At 56.3% G+C, this 19,733-nt stretch overlaps 1 protein-coding gene and 1 long non-coding RNA gene across 4 annotated transcripts in view; both read left to right on the top strand.

Annotated features, from left to right (window-relative positions):
• The first annotated feature begins 939 nt into the window (after positions 1 to 939).
• Positions 940 to 13,351, top strand: CCDC42 (coiled-coil domain containing 42). 2 transcript variants are annotated; one of them, XM_023244099.2, is made up of 8 exons: positions 940 to 1,035; positions 1,615 to 1,875; positions 2,155 to 2,260; positions 2,516 to 2,620; positions 4,122 to 4,319; positions 9,520 to 9,741; positions 9,827 to 9,985; positions 13,067 to 13,351. In XM_023244099.2, the coding sequence occupies exons 1-8, from the start codon at positions 965 to 967 to the stop codon at positions 13,142 to 13,144; spliced, it is 1,200 nt and encodes a 399-aa protein (XP_023099867.2). In that variant the 5' UTR covers positions 940 to 964; the 3' UTR covers positions 13,145 to 13,351. The 2 variants fall into 2 exon arrangements, with proteins under 2 accessions (XP_023099867.2, XP_023099868.2); XM_023244100.2 differs by lacking the exon at positions 13,067 to 13,351 and adding an exon at positions 10,202 to 11,752.
• Positions 13,352 to 14,035: 684 nt separating this feature from the next.
• Positions 14,036 to 19,733, top strand: part of LOC109494175 — a 46,197-nt gene continuing 40,499 nt past the window's right edge. The window contains exon 1 of one of the 2 annotated variants that reach the window (XR_006589598.1): positions 14,036 to 14,490. This is a non-coding gene — a long non-coding RNA (uncharacterized LOC109494175). The remainder of the gene's footprint in view (positions 14,491 to 19,733) is intronic. The other variant, XR_002738261.2, reaches the window with a different exon arrangement.

The following is a 19,733-nucleotide window of genomic DNA, read 5'->3' as shown; positions in this document are numbered from 1 at the left end:
TTGTGCACCCAGCACTATGCTGTTCTGCCTGGCGGGATAACATTTTTTAAGACATTGACCTAGATCTTTTTTTTTTTTTTTCTCCTGATATTTTCCTCCTCTCCTTTCTAAGCAGTTAATTGTCTCAGAGGGAGGATGGGACCTGACCAAAAACACAGAAATGCCTAATTGTTTTCCAACAACCTAAAGCCAACAGGAGATCCTGCCGGATGCCTCAAAGGCAAACATCAAGATGCACGAGGGCTGGGGGCAGGGGGGAGGGGAAGCTGGGCTCACCCAGGCAAGGAATCTGTGAATCCCAGACAGCCCTGCATCTTCCCCAAGGCCCCTGGGAAGGCAGGGGGAGCCCAAAGAGGGATGGGTAGTGGAGAGGAAGATTCCCGTGCGAGGTACAGAGGAAGCAACCAAAAGGGCTCCCAGACAGGCGGGGTGCACGCGCAGGAGAGGATGCCTTAGCAGCTGCCTGTAGGCGCCCACCTGGCCCTGGGCCACCTGATGCCATAGATGCAACCAGACACGTGCCATATACCAGGGCAAACAGGTGACTCGAGAAACAGGCAGCCCCCGAGGAGGGGGAAAGAGGGTAAACCCCAAACGAAGACCGTGCTGGGCTCTAGGAATAAACAAAGAGAGAAGCGTCCCCTTTTGCGAAGCGTCCCGTCCTTACTGGCGCTCTTGTCATCCTGCTGTGGGCCTGTTTCTTTGGGGGCGCTCCCGGTGAGAACCCGTATTGGCTGAGAGGCTGGTGGGGGTGGGGGTACCGTCGTGTTCCCCCTCATCCCCGCGCCCCCCCCCCCCCAGCGGTCAGCGCCAAGGGCGCTGGGGAGCCGGAAAAGGTGCGGCGTCAGGCGGCCAGCAGGGGGCACCAGAGGACTGGCAGTGCCGCGGGGAGGGCTCGCCCACTGGGGGGCGCCGCCCTTCCCTGGAGGGACCCCCGTCCCCAGACGCGGAGGGGCCGAGTCCAATGCAGGCACCGGCGGGGAGCAGAGGGGACAGTGCGGAACCGGGAACCGTGTCCCGCAGCAACGACTCGAGGTCGCCGCCGTCACCCCCCACCCCCACCCCGCCCCGGGCTCCTCGGCGCCCGCCTCCCCACCCCCCCCCACCCCCCAGTTGGCCTCCTTGGTCCCCAGGCTCCCCGCCTATCCCCAGGCGCATCCCTCCCTCGCCCACCACTTGGTTCTCAACCTCGGGCCTCCTCCCACCCTCCTGCAGGCCCCCACCCCTGCCTCCTTTTCTTCTGGGCCATTTGTCCCAGCTCCAGTCCCTCCCTCACCCCCCCCCCACTCTCTCTCTCTCTCTCTCACACACACACACCTGAACCCCCAAGGACACCCCTCTACCAAAACCCCCTCTTGGGCCATGGCCACCCAGACCCTCCCTCCCAGGCCTGGACACCAGCATCTATTCAGTCCTAACTTCGTCCCCAAGCTCCTGGGGGGTAAATGCAGGAGCAAGGGGGCGGGATTCCAGCAAGACTGGGGTCAGGGGGGACAAGGGTCAGAGAGCAAAGCCTGAGTTCCAGTGGGTGGTCCACAGAACCAGGAGATCCGTTGCTAGGTAACCAGATCTCCCTTCACTTCCCAATACATCATCCTGAGCTGCCCACCGCAGGTGTCCAGCCATCTTTCCCGGGTCTCGGACACTCACCCTCCGGGGGACCCTGACAAGCAGGAGGAAGGGAGAAGCAAGAGCCCAGCTACCGCCCCCTCCCCCCAGCCACCCCCAGCCACCCCCAGCCACCAGTTCACTGCGAGGATCTGGCCGCCTGGCCCATCGGGTCACCACCAGCATGAGCCTGGGCATCATGGAGGAGGACGAGCTGGCCGAGTACTTCCGGCTACAGTATGGGGAGAGGCTACTACAGCTGCTGCAGTGAGTGCCCCCCACACCCCCCACGCCCCACCTCCCAGCCCGTCCCCTCCACTTCCTACAACCCTGCGCCCCTCCCCCCCCACCAGTCCTCATCGCCCTGCCCCAGCGTGCTTCCCAGGCGCCAACACAGACAGCCCTGTCCCCTCTCAACACACCGTCCCTTTCACTCCCGTGGGGGACAGGACCCCCTTCCCCCTCCGTGTCCACGGGTTACCACCAGCCCCGGCCCGCCCCAGGCGCTTGGAACCCACCGGCCTGTCTTGCCCCTGTCTTGGGCAGGAAGTTCCCCAACATTGAGGAGCAGTCGGAGTCCCCATCCATCCGGCTTCTGGAGAAGAAGAAAGAGGCCAAGATCATGCACACTGCTATGGAGCAGAAGAAGGAGGTGGGGGACTGGAGGCGCGGAGGGCAGGAAGGGCCCTGGGGCTCAGAGCCCCGGGACAGTCCTCCTCTGTGTGGGCGGCCAGAGCTGGGAGTCCTGGTGAAGCTTCTGTGTTTCCAGGGAGGAGAGAGGAAGGACCTGAGCCTCGAGGGGAGCAGTGTCCTGGGCGGGCAGGCCTGGGGACAGAGGCGCCCAGGAGGGAGGGGCGGGGCGGGGGAAGGGGCCCTCTTGACCTCTCTGCCCTCCCCATCCCCCAAGATGTTTCGGCGCCGGATGGAAACCCTGAATCTGCGTTGGGAGGAGCTGGGTACCAAGGAGGCCCAGCTGAAGGCTCACATCCAGAAGTTCGAGCAGTTCATCCAGGTGTGAGGGGCCGGGGGGAACCCACCCTCGCAAACTGGCCTCCTCCTCCTCCTCCTTGCTCTTGCCCACTCATCACCCCGGTTAAATGTCTCTTTGAGGCTCAGCGACGCCTGGGGCTTCTCCCTGCGCGTCCTCAATACTGTCCGTAATTTCGTGTTTCCCTGGTACACACAGGGTCTCCAGTGAACGAATGAATGAATGGACGGATGGATGGGTGGATGATGACGAATAAACGAGTGTGCCGCGGTCAGGGTGAGGCACATGGGGATACAAAGGGGAACCAGGTAGAATTTTATTCCTCGCCACTCAGCCACCCCTCCGTCCTTGTACTGAAAAGACCAGGCAGGGGTTGGTTGAAGGCCCAGGCCCAGGCCTCACAATCCAATTCCTCTCCATCCGTCCTCAGAGGAGGATTTAACCATCCGGATTTGTCCAGACCAGCTCCAGCCAGCACTGATGGGGCCCTGAGGGGCCTGGCCCAGCTCCCAGGGGTGATCCCACGGGGGACCCCTGCTCCTAAGCATTTCCAGTCTTGCTCTGTGCGTAATCCACGTGGGAAAGAAGCTGGCGGCCTGCGTGTATCTTCCAGGGGTCCAGTCCTTCCCACTGGCCAGAGAAAAGCTAGTGGCGTGTGGTTGGGGCGGCAGGAGATTTGGGGGTGAGAGGTCCTCCAAATGGCTGCCAGAGGTTCCACGGCGTGGGAATCCTAAAAAAAAAAAAAAAAATTGTTACAAATATGGACCCCTGGGTGTCTGTTTGCTTGCAATCCCCGGGGGGACGAGGGGGATCCTGGGCAGCTCAGTTGGTTAACTTTGGCTCAGCTCATGATCTCGTGGTTCGTGAGTTCGAGCCCCGCGTCGGGCTCTGGGCTGACAGCTCCGAGCCTGGAGCCTGCTTCCGATTCTGTCTCCCTCTCTCTGTCTCTGCCCCTCCCCTGCTTGTGCTCTCTCTGGCTCAAAACGAAATAAACATTAAAAAAATATGAAAATAAAATAAAAGGCTCCCCAGGGGATTGTGATACGCAGCTGGACTTGAGAGCCGCTGGTTTAGGGGACCCTTGATCCTCTGGGGGGCCCCCGGGGCACAGGGCAAATGTCACGCGTGCCTTCACCTGCTTCCAAACACTTTCCATCCGTGTGGAATCCCGGGAGCCCCTGAGGAGGGAAAGGAGCCACACGGGGGCACTGGGAGGGGTGGGTGTGGCCCCTGATCTCTGCGGGGGGGGTGGGGGGGTGGGGGGGAGACCTTGCGGGATGAAGGAGAAGGGGGGTCAGCCCGATGGCCCGAGCTGAGCCTCGTGTCTGTCTTTCAGGGCACCACCTCCTGGGCCTCAGTGTGAGCTATGGGAGCGCGGCCTGGCCCCGCCTGCCTCCTACCCCAGGCCCCTAGGCTTGGACCCCCAGCGTTTCCAAGAGAGGGGCGAGGGCCTCGCCGGGGGAAGGGCAGCACCAGGGTGTGACGGGTGCCCCACCTCCCCTCTTCCCGTCCCCCCCCCCCCCAGGAGAACGACCAGAAACGGATCCGCGCCCTGAAGAAAGCCAACAAGGAGCGCGAGCTGAAGAGGCAGCGGGTGCGCGAGCTGGCCAAGGTCAAGCAGGAGATGGGGGCCCTGCGGCTGCAGCACCAGCGGCTGAGCACCAGGATGCAGGAGTTCTCCGTCTTCAACAAGTACCTGGAGAAGGTGGTGGAGCACTCGGAGGTGAGGGGGGGCGGGAGCGGCTGGGGAGGGGTGTGTGTGTGTGTGTGTGTGTGATAAGCTTTGCCTGCAGCCGGATGTGGCCTGAGCCCAACCCTCCCTGCCCTCGCCCCCGGGTGTGTTTTGTTGACCCGAGAGGCAGTGGAGACGAGGGGGAGAAGGTAGCAGATGCCCAACCCAGCACAGAGCTACAGAGGCCACTACCCGCCTGCACGGGGCTCCCCGACCTCCTCCTCGAACAGGGGCTCCCCTCCTGTCTCCTACTTTCCTCCCGCCTCTGGGCCTTCCTCCTCAGCCTCCTCCCGGGCTCCTCTGCCCAGCCCCTTCCTTCAGTGGTCCTCCACTTTTCTCCCTGGGCATCCCCACCCCCCCCCCACTCAAGACCTCCCATGGATGCCTCCCAGGCCACCGGTCTCCCCACGCCCCCCTGGTGACAGCAGCAGGCAGGGCCCCCTCCCCAGAGGGAGCCAGTCCTGAAGTGTGTCCTCCGTGGGGGTTGTGGATCCGGGTCCTGAGGGCAGAGCCGGGAGGCAAAGGATGCTCCGCTTTTTAAAGTTCCAGCAGCTTCCATGTAGAACTAATTTATCTGTGCGTGAGGCACAGATCTGTGTTACGCCCTCCATTCTAAGGTGGATCCATTGTGTAGTAAATGGTTCAGTTCTTCCGGGGGGGGGGGGGGCGGGTAGTGAGGGAAGACCACATATCAAAGCAGCAGATAAATGATAAGATAGGACTCATCCTCACCCCTCCCCTCCCCCCTCCCTGCAGCCATCATTCTGCAGATCTGACCTATCCTGCCTCCGAAATATTTCTGGAATCTGGCCCCTGTCCCTTCCCCATCCAGACCCCCAAGGTACCTCAATCCCTCATCCGGAGGAGTTCAACACAGCCTTATTCCTGCTCACCAGCCTGTCCCTCTTTCTACAGCCAGCGTGACCCCCCCCGCCCCTCTTTCTTTCTCTCTTTCTCCTTCTTCCGTTATGTCTTCCAAAATATTCTAAGCATACTGAAAAGTACGGAGAAATATATCATAGCACCCGAGTAGGCGTCACAGCTTTGTCAAATCTTAGTATTTCCCCCCAGTTCTGTTTCCTTAAATAAAACCCTGTCTTTAATTGAAAGCCCTTGGGAGCCCCCCCCCCCCCTTCCAAGCCCCATCCTTCTTTCCCCTCTTTGCGGAGGTAACCAGTATCCTGATTTTTTTTTTTTCAACGTTTATTTATTTTTGGGACAGAGAGAGACAGAGCATGAACGGGGGAGGGGCAGAGAGAGAGGGAGACACAGAATCGGAAACAGGCTCCAGGCTCCGAGCCATCAGCCCAGAGCCCGACGCGGGGCTCGAACTCACGGACCGCGAGATCGTGACCTGAGCTGAAGTCGGACGCTTAACCGACTGCGCCACCCAGGCGCCCCACCAGTATCCTGATTTTTAAACTGCTCATTGTCATGCCTGCTTTTACCATTTTGGTGACGTATTACGTATCCAAAGATCCAGGGGGCTCAGTTGGTCGAGCGTCCGACTTCAGCTGAGGTCATGATCTCACAGTTGGAGCCGCAAGTCAGGCTCTGTGCTGATGGCTCTGAGTCTGGAGCCTGTTTCCGATTCTGTGTCTGCCTCTCTCTCTCTCTCTCTCTGTTCCTTCCCCTGCTTGCGCTCCGTCTCTCTCAGTCTCTCAAAAATAAATAAACATTTAAACATGTAAAAATAAGGGCACCTGGGTGGCTCCGTTGGTTAAGTGACTTCGGCTCAGGTCTTAATCTCACAGTTTGTGAGTTTGAGCCCCACGTCGGGCTCTGTGCTGACAGCTCAGAGCCTGAAGCCTGCTTTGGATTCCCTCTCTGCCCTTCCCCTGCTCTCTCTCTCTCTCTCTCTCCCTCAAAAATAAACATTTAGGGGCGCCTGGGTGGCTTGGTCGGTTAAGCGTCCGACTTCAGCTCAGGTCATGATCTCACGGTCCGGGAGTTCGAGCCCCGCGTCGGGCTCTGTGCTGACAGCTCGGAGCCTGGAGCCTGCTTCTGATTCTGTGTCTCCCTCTCTCTCTGCTCCTCCCCTGTTCATGCTCTGTCTCTCTCTGTCTCAAAAATAAATAAACATTAAAAAAAATTTTTTTAATACATAAATAAATAAATAAACATTTAAAAAATGTAAAAATAAATAAAAAATTAAAAACACTAATCTTTTCAATTATGGAAAATTTCAAACGTATACAAAAATAGTCTACTGAATGCCCGTTACTCACCACATAAGTCCAACAATTATCAGCTCATCCTATCATTCCCCATACCTTCTTCCCACCTCCGCCATTGTGAAGCAAATGATATTTTTTTTAGCCTCTAAGTGTTTCAATACGTGACTCTCCAAGATAAGGGAAATGCCATTGTCACACCTCGTAAAAATGTGACAGTAACTCCTTAATGTTAAATATCCAGTCAACATTGAACTTTCCCCAACTGTGGCACACGTGCTTTTTGTGCAGTTGGTTCGTTCCAATCATGGTCCAAACAAGGTCCCCACACGGCATTTGGTTGGGATGTTTGTTTTTCAAGTGTCACATACATGATTCTGCTGATCAAAAGAATCCAAACAGGGGCAGCTGGGTGGCTCAGTCGGTTGAGCGTCCGACTTTGGCTCAGGTCATGATCTGACGGTCTGTGAGTTCAGCCCCGCGTCGGGCTCTGTGCTGACAGCTCGGAGCCTGGAGCCTGCTTCGGATTCTGTGTCTCCCTCTCTCTGTGACCCTCCCTCAGTCACGCTCTGTCTCTCTCTCTTTTTCAAAAATAAATAAATATTTTTAAATTTTTTTTAAAAAAGCCGAACAGAAAAGAGAACATACGTATGATCCTGCTGATATATTTAAAAACAGGCACAAGTGAATCCTTGGTGATAGAATCCACAATTCTGGGTTCTCTGATAGTGGGCGGGCAGCTACTGAACCATAAGGGGGTGGAAGATCCTTCTAGAGCTGGAAATGTTCTGTCTTCCCTTCTTCACGTATTAGTGAGAAAACTACCACCGGGAGAAAGATGTCATAGACGGGCTCTTCCGTTCATCAGCTACCTTTGATGACCTCGTGAGTCCTAAGGGAAAGGCTTGTTAAGTGCCGGACTCTCTATTCCCGTTTTCACATTGATGAACGGATTCTCTGGCAGCTTCCAAAAGTGACCTGTAATGTTGTTGGTATCGTTACGAATTCGTGGGTTGTTGACACATTTGGTGTGCTGTGATCCTTTGCGCTCACTCTGGCTGATGTTTCAATGTCCTGTCCTTACTTGTTTATTTTTTAAGTTTATTTGTTTATTGGGGGGAGGGGCAGAGAGAGAGAGAGAGAGAGAGAGAGAGAGAGAATCCCAAGCAGGCTCCACACTGTCACCACAGAGCCCGACGCGGGCGGGGCTTGAACCCACGAACCTCGAGATCACGACCTGAGCCGAAATCCAGAGTGGGACGCTTAACCGACTGAGCCACCCAGGTGCCCCCGGAGTGTCCCATCCTTAAACAGCGGGAGCCTCTGCAGGTGGGCACCCCAGTCCCTTTGACATCAACACTGAGTACCCTTGGGAGCTCCGTTCAACTTAACTGTCATGTGCTCTTGGGTCGTGGACTCGGTGAACTTCCGGAAATGCAGACGTAACGTTCTCTCTCTGCTTCTTAGAATCCTTGAATGGTGGAAGTCCACTCTCCTCTTCTGGGTTCACGGGGCATTTCTTTTTTTTTTTTTTTACTTCCTGCAGGTGGACCTCTCCGTCCCCATCTTGAACCCAGGCTATTCGTCCTAAACCTGCCACACACCCCCGCCCCTCCCCTGTCATCATTGGGCTGGCTGCTCCCTTACCTGTCCTCGCCTTCCCCCACCTGCCCCCACCTGGCCGGCTATGTTCATACCTCTGGCCTCACTTTGGCCACCCCAGGAAAACTTTGCTGGCTGTCCCCACCTCCTCTAATGCCGGGTTGGGTGGTCCCTCCCCCACAGGGGCATGCTGATGGAAAGGCCCACAGGGCACTTCCCGGAACGCCAGTCTGTCACTGGGAACGTCACGAGATGGAGAAGGCGCTCAGGGCGTGTCCCCTGGGCAGCCGGAAGGCCCACTCCGATAAACCCCTGGGGAGGTGAGTTGGCATCCTGGATCGGGTGCCCACGCCACCTTCTACGGAGAGAGGGCCACAGGGCTTCTGTTCTGCCGCCCGTGGTCTGCAGGGTCGGGTCAGAACGTCACGGCCCGGCACCGTGCTGGAGGGGACAGCTGAGCCAGGCAGGCCACCCGCCCCACCGGTGCCCTCTCCAGCCCCCAGCTGGAGGCGGACCTCAGCAAGTGTGAACAAATACCAGAGAGCCTTGGGCTGAAGATACTACCCTACAGTCTTTGGCCGGCCCCATCCTCCAGTCCTAGATAGGGCTTATCACTCGGAGTTGTAACTCTTTCCCTGTCTGTCTGTCCTCACTCTGTACCACCCCGAGTTTCAGGCTTCCTAAGAGCAGGGTCTGCCTTTCTTATCTCCTGCTCTGGGCCTAGTGCTTAGCATCCGGCCTGGCTTACAAATGGTTCTGGGTACATTCTTGTTGGATATGGTCATTACTGCCTTGGGAGACATCTCAAAATGCATTTCCCCGCCCCCCCGCCCCCCAAGCCCCAGCCACCAGGTCCTCTAGAATCCAGCTGGGGGACCTTTGTGCAAAATTCGGGTGCCAGGGACCCCCTCAGACCCCCTCGTGTTTATTAAAACGAACGCCTTGGTGGAAGGGAGCCTGGGTGGCTCAGCCCGTTAAGCCTCCGACTCTTGATTTCGGCTCAGGTCGAGATCTCACGGTTCGTGAGTTCGAGCCCCACGTCAGGCTCTGTGCTGACAGTGTGGAGGCCGGTTGGTATTCTCTCTCTCTCTCCCTCTCTCTCTCTGCCCCTTCCCTGCTCGCACTCTGTCTCTCTCTCTATCCCTCTCTCTCAAAAATAAAATAAACATTAAAAAAAATGTAAAGCTCCCAGTGATTGCCACGTGCTGACCGAGGACCCTAGCTCCCGATTGCACGTGCCCCCGACACCTGTCCCATGGCCCATACCAACCCAGGAGGGCCAGCGGGGGGACTCCTCACGGCCTCTGCCCTTTGACCTTGGCCGAGGGTCTCCCCACCGGGCTGAGGCATCCAGCCAGGGACCTGGCAGGCGGGCCCGGGGGGCGGCCGTGCCGTGACGGGAGCCCCCTCTGCAGTTCGAGGAGATCCACGAGGTGATTTCACGCTACAAGACGCTGATAAGCATGCACCACGACCTCATGCAGTCGGCGCAGGAGGGCCAGGAGAAGATCGAGCGCGCCAAGGCACGGCTGGCACGCTACATGGAGGAGAAGGACGACGAGATCCTGCAGCACAACAACGAGCTGGCGCGTCTGCAGATGCGCTTTGACCGAGCCCGCAGCGACGTCATCGTCTGGGTGAGCGCGGGGGTGGGGGCTTCTGGGTGAGCAAGGGACACACACACACGCGCCTGCTCATGCCCCGGCCCCGTCGCCTCCCCAGGAATCTCGCTGGGCACACATCCAGAACACGGCCGCCAAGAAGACCCTCTTGCTGGGCACCATCAAGATGGCGGCACTGAACCTCTTCCAGATCGTGAGCAAGCAGCTGAAGGAGACCGCCGCCGTGTCCCTGGAGGACACCCACAAACAGCTGGACATGGTAAGGGGGGGTGCAGGTGCCCTGGCCAGCTGCCTCGACTGAGCCAAGATGGCTGTCCATTGGTCCAGCGGAAGAATGAACCCCACAGAGCAGTGGTTCTCAAATTTAACAGGATCAGAGTCACCAGGTCAGGGGGAGTACTCCTGGTCACCGCCTCCAGAGTCTCTGACTCGGTGGGTCCGAAATGAGAACCCAGGGATTTTCATTTTTCAACAGGTTCCCAGGTGATGGTGCTGGTCTGGCTTCCACGCTTTGAGAACCACGGCATCAGCGCTGAGACCCTTTTGGCCCCGGTGAACGCGGGCCCCAGCGGGGACCCACGATTGAATTCATCGCTGGTGCAAAAACAGTCTTCTTAGATTCTAGAGACGTGCTGAAAGCTCCGTGCCTGGGGCCCACGCTTTGGGAAAAGAAGAAATTGGGGGTGGGGGGAGTCAGCAAGTCTAGGAAAGTGTTGGTGTCTGTCTTATTAGGGGCACCCTGAGATTCTTCTCTTTGAAGTAACTAAAAGGAAATTGGAAAGGAAATAACTTTCTCACTATGCTTCAAGCCATGTGATGCTGTGTGCACGTGCCACCCCAAATCGTCTCCCTTCCGTAAATGTTTTTTTAACGTGTATTTATTTTTGAGAGAGAGAGACAGAGCGTGAGCCGGGGAGGGGCAGAGAGAGAGGGAGACACAGGATCCGAAGCGGGCTCCGGGCTCCGAGCCATCAGCACAGAGCCCGATGCGGGGCCCGAACCCACGAACCGCGAGATCAGGACCTGAGCCGAAGTCGGACGCTTCACCGACTGAGCCACCCAGGCGCCCCAGAATCATCTCACTTCCCACCAAAGGCACAGATATCCCGCACTTTGGGGAGCTCTGTACCAGAAGACGGGTTAGCCATACTTCCTGTCAGATGCGCAGAACCATGACTAATTATTTGTTCCTTTGGCAAAAGCCTTGAGTGCTGCTGTCAAATAACAGAAAGCTCCTCAAGACTGGGGTCTGTGTTTGTTTAGTCGTTTGCTGTATCTCGGTGTCTAGAACAGTGCCTGGCACACAGTAGGCGCTCAATAAGCGTTTGGTGAGTGAATATCAAATCCAAGCCAACGAAAGCAATGGGCCAGAAGGCATCTCCCCTATTTAACAACAACAACAACAAAGTAAAACCCGTGAAATCTAAAGATTTCACCCCGCTGACCAGCCAGGAGGAGGGATTTCCTCAACCCGGAGAATCAGCCTGCAGCTCAGAGCACATAGAACAGAATTATCGATAGTTCAAAGACGTCGAAGGCAGTTTGTAAGAAAGCTTGCTCCCGAAGCCACAATTCTCAAATTTTCTGCGAGCAGGAGGCTTGTGCACCCTTCACATTTGTTGAAGACCCTCAAAGAGCTTTTGTTTGTATGGGTTATAGCTGCTGATATTTACCGTAGGAGACATTCGAAGGGAAAAATTAAAAATCCTTAATTCCTTGTTCAAGGACAACAAGAAGCATGTTAATGTAAATGGCGTTCCTGACGCAAAGCACATTTCCAAAAGAACGCTCTGTGGGACAAGGAACATTTCTGCAAATCCACTTAATGTCTGGCTTCCTGGAGGCCAGGTGGGTTCTCCCTTCGGCTTCAGCATTCGTCCTGTTGTGACAGCCTATGTCACGGAAACGTCCCGCTCTGGTAAAAGCCACTGTTCGCTCGTGAGTGAATAAGAGAGACAAAGACAAATGATGTCTTAGTGTTATTGAAAAAGGAGCTTAGGGGCGCCTGGGTGGCTCAGTCGGTTAAGCGTCCGACTTCGGCTCAGGTCACGGTCTCACGGTCCGTGAGTTCGAGCCCCGCGTCGGGCTCTGTGCTGACAGCTCCAGCTCAGAGCCTGGAGCCTGTTTCCGATTCTGTGTCTCCCTCTCTCTCTGCCCCTCCCCTGTTCGTGCTCTGTCTCTCTCTGCCTCAAAAATAAATAAACGTTAAAAAAAAAAAAAAAAAGTAAAGGGTCTTGACACACAGGACTTTGCTGGGGCTCTGCCCCAGCCTCTCCAAGCAGATAACATTTCCAAAATTTACTTGACCACAGAACCCTCTTGGGCGGCGGAGTGTGATCGCTTCTCCGTGATCTTGGGGAAGTTACTTTCCTTCAGTGACTCTGTTTCCTCTTTTGCAAAACAGGAATTGTATCTGCAATAGTAACCGTATGGGGGCGGGGAACGGGGCTGTTGAGAGTTTTGGACGGTCCGCGTGGTCCCATCCCCAGGAACATCCTTGAAGAGGAGACATTTAATTTGATTTTATTTTTAACGTTTATTTATTCTTGAGAGAGAGACAGAGAGAGGGGGAGGGGTAGAGAGAGAGGGAGGCACAGAATCCGAAGCAGGCTCCAGGCTCCGAGCTGTCAGCACAGAGCCCGATGCGGGGCTCGAACCCACAAACGATGAGATCATGACCAGAGCCAAAGTTGGACGCTTAACCGACTGAGCCACCCAGGCGCCCCGAAAAGGAGAGACTTTAGAACTGAGATCCTAGAGGCCATCTAGGCCAGCCTGTTCTCCCCCTTCCCTTCTTAAAGATGAAGCTGAGTGCCAGAAAGTTGAACCGATTTCCCCAGGGCCGCGTGCGGAGGCCAGGTGCCCACGTAGCACGCCGACTGCGTGTTCCTTGAAACAGAAGCTTGCGAATAGAACTCAAGCTTCCGTCGATGACTCAAGAGGATCATAAGGGGCGTCAGTTCTGGGTTGCGAGCAAACGCCCACCGTGAAGGCTGTTCAATTGTGGAGAGCCGTCTCCCCCAAGCTGCTGGCCCCTGCCTGCCGGAGGCGTCTAGTACCAGGGTCTGCTCTGACATCCCCTCGCCCCTCCCCTCCCCAGACGGTCAGCTGGACTTCGTGCTGTCACGGTGTGTGCCTCCAGGAGTTCCCTGTTTGTGCCTTCTAGTCTGCCAAGCCCGAAGCTTCAACTAGAATAATTGTCAAATAAGGGAAAGTGGCCCCGAGAAATCAGTCACAGGGAGACAGTGACTCCTTATAAGCTCTGCCCGGCCATGCTCCGTTTGGGGGTGGGGTGGCCTGCTGCTGGCTGGGCTGAGCCCCGGTCCCCTTGCCTTGTTAGATCCAACAGTTTATCCAGGATCTGTCAGACATCTGGACAGAGGTGAGGAGGAAGGAACAACAGCAAGTCCGGGTTTAAGGAGCAGCGGTGGTTCCAGAATGTTCTGAGACAGAGACGGAGAGAGAATAAGGCCCTGGTGAGCTTGTGGCCCACCCAGTCAGCTCCGTCTAGCCCTCTGGGACCCCAATGCCTTCCTGCTGGCGAGCACCCCGCCATTTACCCCTTCAGGCCTCAGTCCCCTCCCATCCCCAAAAACATTAAATCCTATCAGACGTTTGTTCCTAAGTTCTCTTTTTGGTTTATTCAGGGGGGAAGAGGGTCCCCCGAGGGGAGAAAGACACCCCCTCTTGAAGCTGGCCACTTAGGCTGCCCAGGGACCAGAAAACAAATCTCAGGCCTGGCAGCTCCCAGGCTTTGGACTTGCACACAGAACTAGACCAGCACAGGGTGAGAACGCAGGACGCTTCTTTCCCCTATCACTTCAAAGAAAAGATTCTTTTTTTGAAGTCGGTGTTTCTAACCGGGTGCAAAGACTCACTAGAAACTATGGAGGCAGCTTCCCGAGTGGGAGTTCGACAGGTGGGGAGTCAAGAACCCTCCCCAACCCAGGGAACGAGCCCTGCCCTGCTCCCCCTGAGGACCCACAACACGCAGTGTGGTACCAGCAGCACTAACGTGGGTATCGCAGGCAGGCTGCCCGCGGACGCGTCTTGGCGGGCTGGAATGAGAGTTGAAAACCAGCAAAAACTGAACTAAATGCGGACCAATGCAAAGTCTTGCACTCGGGGCCCCAAACTCAAAACCATCAGGGCAGGTCCGAGACCAGACAAAGAAAGCGTTTATGGAGCCTAGACTTGGCGCACGTCATCCGGGTGAAAACCCCGTGTGGCACCAGCGTCCCCGTCCTACGGGACAGCACGCTTGCTCAGGGACAAGGTCGCCATTCACATTGGGTCTGCCTGCCCTGGGCAGGTGCTCAGCTCAGCCAGGCGCCTCTCAGAAAGCGAGACCACCCATGGCTTCCCCTCCGAAGCGGGTAGCAGAACAGGACTGAACAAGGTGATGGGGGGGTGGCGCTGGGATCCCCAACTGACAACACTTGGGCAGCCTCCTCTCCGCTGGGGTCCTGCGGGAGGCCCCGGCCAGCCCGGGCCTTGGAATACACCCTCTGCATCCGCCAGGTGGTTCTCAAGGCTCGCTCCCCAGACCCGCAGAACCAGCAGCACCTGGGAACTTACTAGAAATGCAAATACTCGGGCCCCGCCCCCAGACCCGAAAATCAGCAACTCCGGGGGCGGGACCCAGCCACGGAGGGGGTTTAATAAGCCCGCCAGGTGATTCGGTTGCCTGCTCCGGTGGATTGAGGGCCACTGCTGTGCCGGGAGCCGCTTTCAAGGACCTGGGCTCCTTCCGGCTCCTCCCGCGTGAGTAACAGTACCGGGAATCCAGCCTGTGCCAGTGGGGGTGCGAGCAGAGACTAGAGCCTCCCGGAGGATGCACACGGATGTGTGTAAAGGGCTACAGTACAGGGATTTGACCTCAGGCAGGTGTCAGTGGCCTGTACAAAGCTGACGCTGGGGCTCGGAGCCCACAGCGGGAGGCTGCCGGGGAAGAGAGACGGGGAGGGTGAGTCCGAATCCGCACGCACAAGCCGGAGTCCGCGAGGACGCACAGAAGCCGCATCCCGCCTGGGGGAGCCGAGCACGCACACCTGGCCCGGGGACCGAGCCCAGGAGCCGGAGGAGGGGGGCCCGGGGAAGGGGGGCCGACTGCTGAGCTTCATTTCTGCTCCCCCAGGCCTCCCACGGAGTCTCTCTGGGACCCCAGGCCCCCTCCCCAGAGACACCCAGGGAAAGTGGCTCCGGGAGCTCCTGCTGCCCGGGCCCCAAGTGCCCACACGGCCATCCCCTCCGGGTCACGTGGCCCCGGCCAGAGGGACTTCTCCGTGGGAGGGCGGGGGGAGAGGCCATCTGGAAAACCCAGGGTGGCCAGTTCTGGGGGTGGTGCTCGGAGGGAAAGGGTCGAGTCTCTTACTGGAGGGACATGGGCGTCAAGGGCCCTCCCGGAACGGATCTGTGGGCGGAGGCCGTGCCTCTAACCCAGCTTCCCCGAACCTCTGAGCCTCCTGGGCTGTGTCCGGGGAGGCGGGAGAGGGTGTGGGACCCACAGTTCCCCCAAAACCCTGTGTCTGTGAGGTGGGGGTTGAGACAACCAGCCGGCAAGGACTGAACCCAGGTCCTGGGTGGCCTAGGACCCCCTCAGCCCTGCCCCAACCCCCTTCCCCTCTCTTCCTCTTCCCCTCCCCACTACCTTTCCCATTCCTCCTCCCTCCCTCTCTCCTCCCTCCCTCTCTCCTCCCTCCCTCTCTCCTCCCTCCCTCTCTCCTCCCCCCCCTCTCCTCCCCCTCCCCTCCCCTCTCCCCTCCTCCCATTTCCCCTTCCCTCCCCTCCCTCCCCCCCCCTCCCCCCTGCTCCTCATCTTCGGACTGTCCAGTTTCCTGCTTAATTGAACACGCTCAGGTCTACCTCCCCCGCACGTGTGTGCACATGTGTGTACAAATCACTCCAACACTACTGCACTTTTCAGGTTTCCAAAGGGGCCCAGCCCCGGCCGGGGAGAAGAAATTCTGTGGGTCTAGGCAGATTTCTTGATTACGAGCAAAGCCACAAACCCGCAAACTCCTTCCCAAGCCCACAGAAGGGGGCAGAGCACATGCAGAAAAGCCCAGGGATCCTCACAAGGACTCTCTCACTGAAGAGCGCCTGGGGCAGCCGGGGACAGGCCTTCCCCCCTCCCCCAGCCCCTCGGCACCTGCTGCCCTGGGCCCTGGACCCCCAGAAAGAAGTCCAAGGCCTGCCCGATTAGGGCAGAGCTGGGCTCCCAGATGCATGAGATCACCTTCCAAGGAAAAGCTGGAGTAAAGGGCCTGATTAGAGCATTCCCAACTAGAAAAGACACCAGCTCGTTAAAGCAGAAAGAACGGATTGGTTCCAGAAATGGGTGGTTCTCATCAGCCAAGGCAGGAAGCAGGGCTCCCCGTGTTTTCTGGGTAAAGGGAGGCAAGAGGAGGGGAGACCTTCACAGACTTCCTCTCAATGCTAGAACACCCCGATCCCCATGGAGCCTGTTAGCCCTTCCAGCCGGAAAAGGGGGAGGGGGCTGGAGGGGTTCTGGAACCTTCTTTTTAAATTTTTTTTTTCAACATTTATTTATTTTGGGGACAGAGAGAGACAGAGCATGAACGGGGGAGGGGCAGAGAGAGAGGGAGACACAGAATCGGAAACAGGCTCCAGGCTCTGAGCCAGAGCCCGACGCGGGGCTCGAACTCACGGACCGCGAGATCGTGACCTGGCTGAAGTCAGACGCTTAACCGACTGCGCCACCCAGGCGCCCCTGGAACCTTCTTATTTCAAGCCAGCTGTGGGTGGATCACTCAGCTCCCTGAGCAAGCTCCCCGACTCTAGGACCTTCAATCTTAGCAATCTCTATGGGAAGCAGGTGTGTGCGCGCAGCAGGATGGCGTGGGCAAGCGGTGCCCGCCGGGCCCAGGCCTCCAGAACTTCTCTTCTCCCACACCGAGACGCTGTGACGCGGGCTGAGTGCAGGCCTCGCCTGGGAAACTCACCCCCAATGGCCTGATGTTCCCACGTGCTTTCCCCCTTTGAAACTTTTTTTTTTTAATGTTTATTTACTTTGGAGAGAGAGACAGACAGACAGAATCTAAAGCAGGCTCCAGACTCTGAGCTGTCAGCACAGAGCCTGATGTGGGGCTCAAACTCATGACCCTTGCGATCATGACCTGAGCCGATGTCGGAGGCTTCGCTGACTCAGCCACCCAGGCGCCCCTCCCCCCTTTGAAAATTTAACATTTTGACGTTGAGACCGCTCCCCATGTAGACCAGGAGCGATCGAGGGCACAGGGCCATGGGCTGGATCCAGAAACAGCCAATGGAGCCAAAGCCAGCTGCACAGAGATGCAAAACTGTGTGTGTTTTCCAGCGCGTGCAATCTGTGCACAGACCTGGAGCCTTAGCCCAACACGCACTAATGATCTCACAGGTAGACCAGGAGTCCGAGGACGCACCGGGTTCTGCCCTCAGGACTGTGGTCACAATGTTGGTTGGGCCAAGCTCTTTCCTGGACAGTCTAGGGAACAACCCACTTCCGAGCCCGTTCGGGTTATTGGCAGAATAACTGTGCAGCCGGGAGCCTGAGGTCCGCATTTCCTTGCTGGTTGCTGGCTCTCTGGCAAGAGGCTGCCCGCATTCCTTGTCCTATGCCCTCTATCTTTGGAGCCAGCAGCAGAGTCATTGTCCTGCTTTCCATCCCTCTGGCTTCCTCTTCTGAACCCAACCGGAGAAACTCTGCTTTTATAGGACTCGTGAGGGGCACCCCGGTGGCTCAGTCGGTCAAGCGTCAGACTTTGGCTCAGGTCACGATCTCGCGGTCCATGAGTTCAGGCTCTGTGCTGACGGCTCGGAGCCTGGAGCCTGCTTCAGATTCTGTCTCTCTCTCTCTCTCAAAAATAAACATTAAAAAAAAATGTAAAGGGCTCATGATAGTAGGTTAAGCCCATCCAGATCATCTCCCCCTTGCCATGTAACATGGGAGTCATACCGGGGGGTGATGGTCTTAGCAGCCGTGTTAAAACTTTGTCTTCCGCACTAATCCAGAAAAGACCTCAGAACAAGAGGGACTGTGACAAGGCGGGGTGTCGAAGGCCCAGATGAGGCACGGAGGGCAGGAACCCTTTCAGATGTGGACCTGACCTCCCATTTATGCGCTAGTGATAGCTTTGGGGTTCCCCTGGGGCTTATTGCCTTCTTGGGGGGTCAACGAATGGACTTGAGTCAGTCTGAGAATCTCCTGACATTTCATGAAACTTTTACGTACATGCATGTATGGATTTTTCATGAGTGAGGGATTGGGGGGGGGCAGGAGAAATTCCCTACCTTTCGGTAGATTCTCCCAAGAATCTTAACAAGACTAGGAAGTACTTTTTTTTTCTTTTAATTAACATTTTTATTGAGATAGAATTCCTATACCATAGAATTCATTCACTGAAAGTATACATTTCAGTGGCTCCAGTCGTGAAGCCATCGACACAATTTCAGAACCTCTTCATCACTGCGCCCCCCCCAAAACACCTCCATAGCCGTCAGCAATCTTTCCCATTTTCTCTCAAACCCCCAGCACTCAGGAACTACTAATCTATTCTCTGGATCTCCTATTCTTGGCATTTTCTGAAAATGTTTATTTTGAGAGTGGATGAGGGGAGAGAGAGAGAGAGAGAGAGGGAGAGAGAGAGAGAATCCCAAGGAGGCTCCACACTGTCAGCGCAGAGCCCGCCCCGGGGCTGGATCTCACGAACCGTGAGATCATGACCTGAGCTGAAATCAAGAGTCGGATGCTCAACCGACAGAGCCACCCGGGGGGCCCTATTCTGGGCCTTTTGTATAAGTGGAATCACTCTATTGCCTTTTGCTGCATTTACTTAGTATAATGTGTTCAAGGTTCGTCCACGCCATAGGATGGGTCGGTACATCACTCCTTTTTATGGATGAATGATATTCCATTGTATAGACACAGCACATTTTCATATCCAGCCATCAGTTGACAGACATTGGGATTGTTTCTCCTTTTTGGCTTTGTGAATAGTGCTGCTGGGAACATTCTTGTGCAAGGTTTTCTGGGGACATCGGTTTCCATCTCTTCTGGGTTATGTTCCTAGGAGACAAACTGTTGGTTCCATGCAGGAACTCTGTTTAACCTTTCTAGAAAGGGCTAAACTATTGGGAGCTATTGCATCTTGAGATACCGGGAGTGCTTTCGTATCAAGGAGTAATGGAAAATTAGCAAAAAGGAAGGCCAGCTGGCCAGGAAGAGTCCGAAGAAAACCCAGAATTTGGTGAAACAATGGCCCAGGACACAGTTGAAGATCAATGAATGAGATGCCCAATTACGTGGCATCCAGAATCCAAGGAAGGAGGCTGGACTGTGAGTTAGGGACCAGGAAGCCACCCTCCCCTACCCATAATTCACTTCACAGCCACCCCAGGCAGCATCCCTGCTCCCACCCACCCTCCCCCCTCACACCCAGTCTTCTGTCAATCAACAGATAGCGGTGACATTGAGTGCCTCCTATGTGCCAAGCCCAGATAGAAGCGAAGGGGACAGATGGGGAAACAATTGATGTGGGTTCTACCTCTTGGAGCTTATGGTCTCTTGGGAGAGACATTAAACCAGTGGTTAGTCACACGACGGTGAGGAGGAGGAGGAACAACGAGAAGAAGGTTGTCCTAACACAACATGGGGACACCCTGGGTCTGGAAGGGCTGGGGTCGCTGGACCAGAGACAGCGAGGACAGAAGATAGGCAGGGTGGGATCACGCTGGGACTCGTGGGGAGGTCTTTCCAAGGATCTTGTGTTTTATTCTAGCCTGAAGGGCACATAGAGGGTTTTATTAAAGAAACACAATAAAGAATACGAGGCCAAAGACTGCGCTCTGAGCAGAAGTTTTCTTGTTTTTTTGTTCTAGAGTGACAGGCTCAGAAACCCAGTTTGGCACCCAATCTAGGATCTGGGGAATGAGGTTTGGGCAAGGAGAAAAGGAATAGGTCTTTAAACCTGAAAAACAAAAACAAAACTCACAAACCATCTCTGTCC

The sequence above is a fragment of the Felis catus genome, chromosome E1 (assembly GCF_018350175.1).
Source record: "Felis catus isolate Fca126 chromosome E1, F.catus_Fca126_mat1.0, whole genome shotgun sequence".
NCBI classification, from domain to species: Eukaryota; Metazoa; Chordata; class Mammalia; order Carnivora; family Felidae; genus Felis; species Felis catus.
This window is presented reverse-complemented; position numbering and strand designations above follow the sequence as displayed.